Here is an 11,277-nt window from a genome sequence, read left to right as displayed (position 1 = left end):
CAGCATATCGTCACAGAGACTCACAACCGCTCACATCGACGGTACACCTTCATGAACACCCAGAGGGATGGCCGGTTCTTCCACCGTGCAGGATTCACACACAGGTGTTTCATTGAACTTGCCCGAATAAAGAGAGATGTCCACACCAGGGGCGTCCAAACTGTGTCTTTCTGACATGTACAACAGCAGGGCAGGGGCCTGTCTTCCACTCCACAAGCAGCAGCTCTGCTGTTAGAGACAGCTCGTGAGCACCATCTGAGGCCCATCTCAGAGACATCAGGACGACGTGACCTCTCCTGCCTCCTGTTTCCAATCTCGCTTTTTTTTCTTCCCTCTCGCTTACGTTCGTAATAGCCTCTTACCCATTCAAGTACATCATGGTGATGGGATGCGTAGACCTGAAAAGACACTGAAAACAGTGTTCCAACCCACTTCAAAACTGGTCACAGAAAAGCTGCTGTGTATGTCAAAGTCTTTAGGAAGACTGTAGGGTTGGTCAATTCTCACAAATGGCACGTTGTTGGTCGATTGGAGTGGGAGTTTGGGAGGAGGAGGACCACATCACAACCTCACCTCTCGCTGACTGTAGAAATACACTGTAGAGATCCACTTGCCACCCTTACACACACTCTGTGTCTTCCTGGACAGGCTATCAGCTCATCACTCACATTCATGTTCAATCGTTTATTCCGTTCAGGCTACTAACAATCTGACGTTTGTGTGGTCTTTAAACTATAATGTATGTTGAAATCTCCTGTTTGAACAGTGGGTTAAATGGCTTGCTCTTGCTGTAGAGAACCTCCCCTCTTGTTCAATAAATCTATATGATTAGAGTCCAGTACCTAATCAACATGAAGATTGGTGTACTGATCTACAATGGAATACATGCACTGGTACACCAGCACAGAGCCCATGAAGCCTGATCTGTCACGACTCTTTTGAAGGACACAGACAGAAAGCGTGACGAAAAAGCGGTTATTAAACCAAGAGCGACCGAGACGACCATCTCTGGAGCGTGAGGCGGGGAGGGGGGAGGCATGACCACGGAGGGGTGACAGAGCGAGACGCCAAAATGAAGAAACGTGAAGATGAGAGGATAGCGAGGCGGAGGGGGCGGCCGCCTGAGCGAGCAGAGGTCAGACGGAGAGAGGGAGAAGAGGCCACTCGGGGAGTGGTGTTCCCAACACAGGACAGATAAACACTCACAGTGGGCTTTCATTACAATTTATCTCCCCGGGAGTGTCCGCGGGTCAGCGTCATGGGATTGTGGACAGATTTGGAGAGAAACCTTCTTCGCAATTTATCAAGAGAATGTTAGTCTGAACTATTCCTGTCGTATGGGTTTCTAGTGGGCCTCTGCATTGAGAGGTGGTGCAGGCCTTTGTTTTCACAGATTGGCAACACGATCCATCCAGTGTAGTATAATATTGTCGATTGAAGCAACATCCTCTGAGCTGGCATCCTCTCAAAAGAATGAAGGACACCTGAAAAAGGAAATGTGATTCCATTTCAGGCTTTTTACAGATGGACACAAATGTGTTTCCTAACAATCTTTTGGACAGTGGTGGAATTGGAATGAATGAGATCATGTTATTTTAATGTACAATAACAAATATGAATAGATTAAGAGATTCAGATGAACATTAGTCAGCTTTATAGGCAGAACAGTTATACATAATGTAACCACCTTCCAATTACACACCAGCGATAATGTGATTATTTCCAAGAACCTTGCTGTTCTAGTTCCACGGTGTTACTCAGTCACGGAAAAACATTATTCAAAACAGCAGTGATCAAATATCTCCCATCTATTCGGAATGTTCCTCCAATCTAGCAAACTAAGATAAAGAAGGAAATAGGAAACAGACAGCCTTCTGGGAGTGTAGTTTTCCAGTCCGTCCGTTGTCTGAGGAGAGAGGGGAATTACAGGCAGCCAGACCAGTCGGAAGCTGCTGGGATCAGATAAGGGAGTGTAGTACATGCTGCTTGTAAATCAAGGTCATCAAGATCACCCAGTGTTCCTAAGCCGTTTCACTAGCAGCTTGCCTGTGCATGTGGGCCTTGTCCAGTGGTTAAGAGCTGCCATTATGGCTCTGTATAATAGGAGCATAAAAACTGGCCTTGCAGAACCTCGGGGTATAAAAAATGCCCTTGTCCAATCACTACAAGTGTGGGGATACTTGGTTTAATCTTCTATGGTTTAGAATTATTGAGCTTTACCAATGCAATAGATTTACATACCCCGTAGGAATTCTTTATTTTGGTTAACCCTTTACTGCCTAATACAAAATTCCGAACATTCCATATGCTGTTGAAATATGATATGCATATTAATATTCATATTTTATGGATTTTCATATAAAATCATACACCTTAACTGTTTATACCATCTTGAAGAGGAGAACTAGGGGATTTTTATCATGTAAATGAATATATGATTACTTAAGGCAAATCATATTTTATCAAAGTGGTTTCAGGTAGATATTTTTAACAAAAACTTCTCCATCCACCATACCTCATCAGACAACTGAATTTGTCACCACTTTAATTACAAGATAGAGAAAAACTTTGAGTAGGTGGAATATCCACAAGTCTGTGGGCAATGTAGAACAGAAGACAGATTAGAAATACCTTATTTTGATTAAAAGTTATGACCATTCTTGTGACTAGTGGAGACATGGGGGAAACCGGAATTATCCTGTCCCAAAAGCAGCTAAAAGCAGCTAGCGCTATGGCTAGATACTCCTCTCGATAAGTAAAAAACGTTCGAGTTTCTTCCACAATCGACCGAATTGGCCAAACAAGGCATGTACATTTAGCTTAGAGTATACATAATCTACCTAGTTAATGTTGTTTTTCGAAGTTTTTTAGAAATCTGCTCAAATCGAAGCTAAACAGTGCTACTACCGTCATTGCTGCCTGTCACAAACGGCCAAGCCGGACACGTCATTCTTTCCTGAAAACACTCGCGTCACTCCCACAAACAAATTCTTCGTAAGTAAAAAGTTGAGACTTTTAATAGACAATATTGACAACACATATTAAGGAACTTGTCTTAACTCATAATATCGTCTCCGATTTCAATTCGAAGCTGTATATCTAACACTGTGGGCAATCTCCCATGGTCTCCGCTCTGGCTCCGCCTCAGAAAACAATGGCTGCCGTTCCATGGCACCATCTAGTGGCCAAAACCCCACTGTAGAAAAAATCTTATGAGATTCACCACCTCTTCCTGTTTAGGAAATGAGATGTGCCGTTCAATGTTTTAGTCACCTGAGGATTCATAATTATTGACAGGTATGACCCCAGATACTGTACCACAGTTTTGTTTATTTAGAATTAGTTAAAACATAAACAAAGCAAGTCTTCAAGAATCAATGTGAACAGTACTGTATTTCATTTAACACTACCACAAAAACATTGCACAGAACACTAATGAGTAAACATATCGTAAAAAGCCATCCTAAAAACCATACATTCAATAGGCAATGGCTGGTAAAAGTAGGTAGCAATGTGTTTAGTTGGTATCCAAGAATCCCATAGTGTAGGTGTGGTGATACAGAATAACTGTAATGTCTTAAAGCTAATATTAGTAAACAAGCTCAAAAAGACAGGACTTCTTCTGCTCAGAGTTTGCTGAAACACATCCCTTTGTTAAGTCTTGTCAATGAGGTTAGTGTCACACAGGAATATGTTCAGACACAGTGCTGTAACCGATGGGATCCCCCTTCGAAAAAACAGTCTCTCATCTCTGCAAGGTTTTGGCACAGTGTTCACCGCCCCAGCCAGGGTAACACTGGCACACAAACTGGGCCTCCATGTAAACAGCCTCGGGCCGGTTCAGTCGCCCCAGGACCCTGTAATCCTTCCCTCCCTGGGGCCTCTTCACAGACACCACTGTCCAGGCAGCAGGGTCCAGATGGAGGTAGGCCCCGGAGTTTGGGTCTCTCCTCTGGCATCGCCCCTGAGAGGAGCACACTATCCTGCTGCACAGTGTGGCTGCAGAGGTCACGTTCACCAGGTAATGGCCGAGGGTTTCATCGACGTAGGCCTTCACTGCCTCACAAGATGCCTGGGAAAACAGAGCGAGTCTCACAGGAAGTAGATCTCCTCTTTTACAAGAGCGTTACATTTACATTTATTCATTTAGCAGACGCTCTCATCCAGAGCGACTTTCAGTAAGTACAGGGACATTCTCCCCGAGGCAAGTAGGGTGAAGTGCCTTGCCCAAGGACACAATGTCATTATGCATGGCCGGGAATCGAACCAATCAACCTTCTGATTAATAGCCCGACTCCCGACTCCCTAACCTCTCAGCCATCTGACCCCCCACATGTTTCGGTGGGATGAAAAAAAGACATCATTTTACCTGAGATTTGGCATACATGGAGTCTCCCCACAGCACCACCCCTGCAGCTCCCAGGGCCGCCCCCTCTCCTATCGTGTGGACCAGGTCTTCCTGTATGCAGTGGACAAAAGTCAGATGTATCATGTCAGATCGGACACACCATGACACACCATCACCACTGATTGAACATAGATGGACCTGCCTGAGAGAGGAAGTCCAGGGAGAAGGTGTAAACGATGCGAGCGTAAACGATCACAGCCGGGGCTCTGGGAGTGACCTGCGCCCCGACCCTCATGGCCTCCAGCACCCGATGTTTGGTGTAAAAGAGGATCTCCTTGCCAAGCCCACGCATGTTCAAGTCCAGGTACATGTCTGGGTAGAGGGTGGAGGAAGCATTCCAAAGCCAGAACAACTCATCGTTCCTCTTGATCTCCAAAGGAGGACACTCGCCTGTGTAGTTGGTCGAGTTTTTATAGTAATTATAACATTGGGGAAAACCATAAAAGCCCCACTGTCCTTGTGGCCTAGCCTTCTGTCCCAGCCTCAGAGTTTCCTCCATGTACTTCCATCCTGCCGCCTCAAACTCCTTACGGGCCACCACCTCCACCTGGGCGGGGCTCCAGTCTGGGTGCTTGGCCCTCACCAGCACTCTGGAAGCCTCCCAGTACACGGCCTTCGTGTCCCAGTTCCGCTCCCACAGTGGCCTCCAGTCCTCCCAGTCCACCACTGCCAGCCCCTGGAAGTCCCTGTTTGGAAGGCTAGCCCTGATGTCCTCAGCAGCAGCTCTGAGGTGTTCGCTCAGACTGGAGTTCTGAGGCACCCCACCAAAGACAGCCTGGTTGTATGCATAGCGCGGGTACCTTCCCAGTTTGTCCTTGTAAAAGATGGTCATGTTGGCTCCCATGAAGCTTTGATTTTGGTTGTGGACAATGTTGAACACGCTCAGGTCCAGGTCGACACCAAAGCGAGACTTACAGAGGGCCGTGGGCGCGTTCCACACCGTGAGGAAAGGCTCGTGAGAGAAGGTGAAGGGAGGGGATCCATGCAGCAGACCCAGAACAAGACTGGCCATGCTCAAGCACAGAAGCACAGCAGGGTATATACAAGTCCTACCTGCAAGGAGGGGGGAAAGTAGGATTTTGTGTTTTCAATAGAAGTTTCTGTTCTATTTCCATTTCCTTGTTTGCGATGGGAAACTGAGGAAGTGATTTTCTTCTAAAAGCCTCTTAAAAATACATAATAAAAGAGTTTTTTACACACAAAAATAAAGTTCAAATGCCCTGCAAATAATGATTAAGAGTAAGTCATGTATTGAATATTTCTAATAGAAAGCTTCAACATATATACATAGTTCCAACATTTGGACTTTTAAACAGTTACTAAATGTCATCAAATTTTGGAATGTAACTAGTTTAAATGGTCTACTTACCCATATCAGCTAGTAGGTAAAGTTACAGTTTATTCAGTTTGCAGTCAACTGACCATTGAAATGGAATGGTGGCTGTCTTGTGATCTTACCACAAAAAAGTGGAAAAAATAAGGAAAAGGGAAGTGGTGGACGAGATTTTTAAACAACCAATCAGGAAGTAGAGGTGGTACAGTCAGTAAGAGTCTCTAGATTTCTTAAAGAGACAGCACACACCATTTCCGTATCTTCTGTGCAGGTTTGAGACCACGTACTGAAGGTGCTATGAAACATAAAATACCTGTCTGTGCCTGTCTTCTTTCTGAAGTTTGAGCAGTCTGTCAATGTTTACTATCTATTTACAGTAATACATGTGTAAAGTCATGTGTAAAGTTATGGTAAATAAACAATTATCTTATCAAATTTCCTCAACACTGATAAGTTTGATATCCTTCTTTTGCCAGTCTATCTTTTGAATATGACCCAAATTACTCTTCAAATGCTGTAGCAAAGGTCAAATATAACTGGTCCTGAGAATTATAAACATATACTTCTAAATATGATCCGATTTCTATGGTCTCTTGAAGTCATTCTAAAGACTTAAAAGGGTCAAAAATAACTTTTGGCTTCAAACACCCCACAATTACAGGGAGCCAGGGAGGGCAGTTTAACCAGGATGAAGTCTCAGACTAGTTCACATTAGAAATCAGGCCAAGTGAAGCACAGTGTAGTACTGTCAGGCACTACAGCACATACAGTATACTGTTCCAACTCTGCAGTGATCCTAGTGTAGAATGAAACCTGCTGACATTGTGTACATGACAACCTTTAGATGGATTTGTATGATATTTCTAATATAAATGTGGTGTAAGTAATGCATTTGTCAATATTTAATGTACAGTATAAACTGGATCTGTGATGTATGTTAGGTAATATACTGTATATCATTAAGCAGGATGTGATGCTGTGCCTACAAATGCATAGGTTCAAGCAATGATCAAGTTAAATGTCACCAAAACAAAACACTTTACTTAGTTGATAAAAAAGAATTTACATTACAGTCTGTAGCAAATTCTTACGTAAAAAAGCTCAAATCAAGACAATTGGGCATTAGATGGCCTTAAATTGTCCATTTAAAAGTTTTTTTTTAAGAAAAGAAACGAAGTTTGTACATTTGAAAGTGCTGTACATTGACACGCATGTAGTAGTCTTGTTTAGGCCACAGTCAGCAAAAATAACACAGAGATTGCCTTAAAAACTCATTTGCCTCAGGAAAGGACAGATATGTCTTTACAGGGGGTTAAGATGACAGCCACTGTCTTTTCAGGCTATGTACAGGATCAAGTGTATCTGCCTCATTTCATGATAAACACCCAGTCAGAAAGCCACACGCAAGAATAACAGTCATCATGAGAACACCCACAATGCGACACAAGGACAACTTTGGGGTCGTGGGAAAGTGACACCTTGAGAAAGAGAGTGACAGTGGGAGTGAAAGGAAATAGAAAGAGAGCAATGTAAACAAAGTTATTTCCAGCTAGCCCTCCATTGTATGAAGAAAAAAAACACATAAAAAAACAACATCATCTCTGCAAGTTCCACAGTGTTTCTCCAAAGTTGAAACCTCTTATCATAGATTCACTAACTTTACAGCAATACGGGGGCACAATAAATACATTTGCCCAAATAGAAATGTTTGTGCGTGGGTGTGTGTGTGTGTGTTTATAACGGCGGCGTGCGTATGCCAATGTGATCAGATGAGAAGGATGACCAACAAAAGCACATAACGCGCCCACGACGACACCACTCGATGGGCGGCCCCTTTTTGTTGTAGGGGGTCGGTCTGGCCACAGTCCTCGCCCTGTGACCCACTGTAGCACTGGCACTGAAAGTCCTTCTGAAAAGACGCCTTCTCCGCCTCCCCAAGCTTGCCTGAGACGTTCAGCTTGCTGCCCTGAGTGCTGATGCTGTGTGTGACAGAGTCGAGGTGCAGGTAGGCGTCCGAGTCCGAATTCCGCCGCAGACAGCGGCCTCGGGAGCTACACAGCGTCTGACTGCACAACTCTGCTGCCGTGGAAACGTTGAGCAGGTACTGACCCAGTGGGCCCCGCAGATAGTCGTTCAGACTGGAGCAACTGGCCTGAAGGGGAGCAGACCCAGAATTGGGAGTCAGCCTAAAAGACACTCGGAAACAGGATGAAATGCAAAGTCGTAATGTTGTAAATTGGAACCCTCAGGCATAGATCAGTTGAGAGGCATGTGACCGCCTACGACAATATGTAAAGATTTTAAAGCTGTTCATGTGAGGAGGTCAGTTATTGGTGTATGGTCATTTTCTAACACAGTCATTCACCTCCACAATGTGCTGTGATTTAAGAGTGTTAACACTTGCCTTGCTGCTTGCAAATCTTGAATCTCCCCAAAGGATTATGCCTGCTGCTCCCAAAGCCACACTCTCCCCAATGGTAGAGACCAAGTCCATCTGAAGACAAAAGACAGAATGGGATTCCTATGATACCTTCTTATGATTCCTATAATCGGAAATCCACCGCAGACTTGTGGTGATCTGGTGTACTGCAGTGTGTGAGGGAGAGGACAGGAGGTCCGAGTTCCGTTAGCAGCTCTTATCTATTCCCTGTTCAGTACAACCCTCTTGGGTTTATGATTGCACTGGAACATGACCAACACCCATCCTGCTCACACACACGCACAAACACGTACACACACACACAAACACACACACACTAACAAGTGCACACAGGAGTGCTACAATGGAATGGGAGGTTTGAAGTGTCTGTTAATAGAGCAGGAAAGGGCTGCAGATACAGATAAAGAAAGGCTACTGGAACGTGAATCCAACCACCCATACACACACCATTTTGGCCGATTCTGGATACAGAGTCAAAATGAATACTCTGAGATAGGGTGCTTAAATTTTTTTAAAGAAGATATTATTTTTTTTCACATTATGCACATGATAAGCAGTTTCAGTGGAACATGCACATGCCGGGCCCTGACAATGTCCAGTTGTAAAAACTGGTCAGTCATTTGTAGAAGTGTGCATCTTCATTATCATTATATCAGCATTCAAATAATAATTTGGGTGAAGAATCCATAAATATTAAGAAAATCCAAAAGCCTTTTTTTCTTATTTTTAACAAACAAAAAAAGCTAGGTTCTGAACCGTAGAGCGTGTGAGCAGTGGTGAGCAGTGTGTGAGCAGTGTGTGTGCAGTGTGTGAGCAGTGTGCGAGCAGTGTGTGAGCAGTGTGTGTGCAGTGTGTGTGCAGTGTGTGTACAGTGTGTGAGCAGTGTGTGTGCAGTGTGTAAGCAGTGTGTGAGCAGTGCGTGAGCAGTGTGTGAGCAGTGGGTGTGCAGTGTGTGTGCAGTGTGTGGGCAGTGCGTGAGCAGTGCGTGAGCAGTGCGTGAGCAGTGGGTGTGCAGTGTGTGTGCAGTGTGTGGGCAGTGCGTGAGCAGTGCGTGAGCAGTGCCCCCCGCCTCACCTCCGTCATCAATTCCAGGGTGTTGGTGTAGGTGGGCCGGGCGTACACAAAGACAGGACGTGCCAGCCCGTCCCCGGCCGATGCCAGGCGCATCCCCTCCTTCACCCGATTCCGGACAAACTGGCGCCCAGAGGGCGAGGAGCGCAGCACTGGGACCATGTACACGGAGGGGAACAGGGCTGTGCTCTCATTCCACAGCCATTTCAGCTGCTCGTTCCTGGCCACCTCCACATCGGGGCATCGGCCCGTGTAGTTCTCCAGGGTGTTGACGTAGTCGTGGTTGTAGCAGTCAGGGAACAGGTAGAAGCCCCACAGCTGGTTGGGCCGTAGACTCTTGGCAAGCCTCAGGGTCTCCAGCATGAACATGCGGGCGGACAACTCAAACTCCTGCTGGGCGACCTTGTTCGTGTTTTCGAGGGGCCAGGTTGGGTTCTTCTGGGCCACGAGCTGCTGGGAGCGGTTCCGGTACACCTTCTTTGTGTCCCAGTTTCGGATCCAGACTGGGCGCCACTCCTCCCAGTCTATGATGGCCAGGCCCTTGGCCCCTGGTTCACGTATGTACTTCTGAACACCCTCTGGCATCTTCTCCAAGTGCTGAGTAAGACTGGCAACCTGAGGCAGTCCGCCATTCACCGCTGTGCCGTCCGGTTCAAAGTAGGGATACAACCCTAGACGGTCCTTATAAAAAATAGTTACATTCTGCTTGACAAAGCCCTCATTGGGCGAGGCAACAATCTGGAACTGATCCAGCTGAAAGTGGATACCATGCCGCGGGGCACAGTCCTCTGTTGGGGCATTCCAGGCCAGCAGCAGGGGCTTGTGGGCATAGAGAGGCCATCTCGTGGGCTTCAGCCCCTGAGCAGAGAAGCAGTCACACAGCAGTACAACCAGTAGCAACACTTTCCAGGCCTGCTGGGTCCAGTACAACATGACTTCTGTGGTGAGTGCACAGGACAGGATGTCAGTCTCTGCTCTCCTGTCAGTTTGAAATGGTGAAGGGCTTTAGTCAAGTTCAGCACACTTGAGATTCAGAGGAATGACATTTTCAGAGACCAACACAAGTGAACTGTCAAAAACGATGTAATGCTGTGATTAATATCGTATCTGAAAGGCATTCTTAAGCTGATATGACAAATAAAATGATGAACACCTTGTACTTTAGCCTACTTATGTAATTTCTATAAATGTCAGAATAGCGAATTAAAACGTATCCTTTGACAAAATATTGTTGATTCAAAACCTACCTTTGCAGCCAAAATGAGAACGCATTCCCAATTGTAGCAGTCCCGATATATTTCAAACCAAGTTTGTTTGTTTTCTCAGTTGTAAAGGGCAACTACTAAAACTTGCAAACAATTCGCCTAAACGAATGATACTACAATACTATCCGTAGTTCTTAGAGATAGTTACTTTTCATGATCGACCACTTTTAAACTTGATCTGATTCTTCCACGCACCGAATACCCCCTGCACTGTTCACAGTTCGCCTATCCAAGTGTATAATGTGAACGGAGACCACTTCAGGATGTTCCATTCAGATTGAAAAAGGGGGAGTGGCGAACTGAACTGTACAAGTAAAATGTGCAGGCGTGTCAATTGACTCTCGGTATTTAGTGCAGCAACCTAAAAACATAGATCAAATGTAGACTATAGGCTCGATATTTTTATTACTTTATCACTTTTGTAATGCTAGTTATTATTCCCGCAATCATAAATGAGTGAGTCCAGAAAGGTTGCCAGTGGTCTTAAAAATGGATACAATGTTGCAATATCAAGGTTTAGGAGTGCCACTACCTCCTCAGTGTCCATGCAATAACAACAGAGGCTACACACATTTCTTCTTTTAAGTCAATGTTACCAGGTACTGGTACGGTAAGTGACACTACAACAAAGCAGTACATACATGCATATATGAGGCTACAGTTATCTAATTCGACCAATCATAGAAGAATAACACATAACTCAATCTATACATGGAATCTACAGTTAGGAGATGGATCAAAAGCACCAGCTTAACTTCCT

General features: G+C 45.1%; 2 protein-coding genes across 3 annotated transcripts; both read right to left on the bottom strand.

Moving 5' to 3' along the window:
- Positions 1 to 3,305: 3,305 nt before the first annotated feature.
- On the bottom strand, positions 3,306 to 5,891 carry hyal1 (hyaluronidase 1). Its single transcript, XM_047025377.1, has 4 exons — positions 5,778 to 5,891; positions 4,551 to 5,461; positions 4,370 to 4,459; positions 3,306 to 4,072 (listed from the first exon to the last, which is right to left on the bottom strand). Exons 1-4 carry the CDS (start codon positions 5,779 to 5,781, stop codon positions 3,746 to 3,748), a joined length of 1,332 nt encoding a protein of 443 aa, XP_046881333.1. The 5' UTR covers positions 5,782 to 5,891; the 3' UTR covers positions 3,306 to 3,745.
- Positions 5,892 to 6,762: 871 nt separating this feature from the next.
- hyal2a (hyaluronidase 2a) lies at positions 6,763 to 10,784 on the bottom strand. Of its 2 annotated transcripts, none has more exons than XM_047025375.1 (4): positions 10,500 to 10,784; positions 9,256 to 10,190; positions 8,146 to 8,235; positions 6,763 to 7,893 (listed from the first exon to the last, which is right to left on the bottom strand). In XM_047025375.1, the coding sequence occupies exons 1-4, from the start codon at positions 10,522 to 10,524 to the stop codon at positions 7,507 to 7,509; spliced, it is 1,437 nt and encodes a 478-aa protein (XP_046881331.1). In that variant the 5' UTR covers positions 10,525 to 10,784; the 3' UTR covers positions 6,763 to 7,506. The 2 variants fall into 2 exon arrangements, with proteins under 2 accessions (XP_046881331.1, XP_046881332.1); XM_047025376.1 differs by having other exon boundaries at positions 9,256 to 10,231; positions 10,500 to 10,782.
- Between the last annotated feature and the right edge of the window lie 493 nt (positions 10,785 to 11,277).

The sequence above is a fragment of the Hypomesus transpacificus genome, chromosome 9, assembly GCF_021917145.1.
Source record: "Hypomesus transpacificus isolate Combined female chromosome 9, fHypTra1, whole genome shotgun sequence".
Classification (NCBI taxonomy): Eukaryota; Metazoa; Chordata; class Actinopteri; order Osmeriformes; family Osmeridae; genus Hypomesus; species Hypomesus transpacificus.
This window is presented reverse-complemented; position numbering and strand designations above follow the sequence as displayed.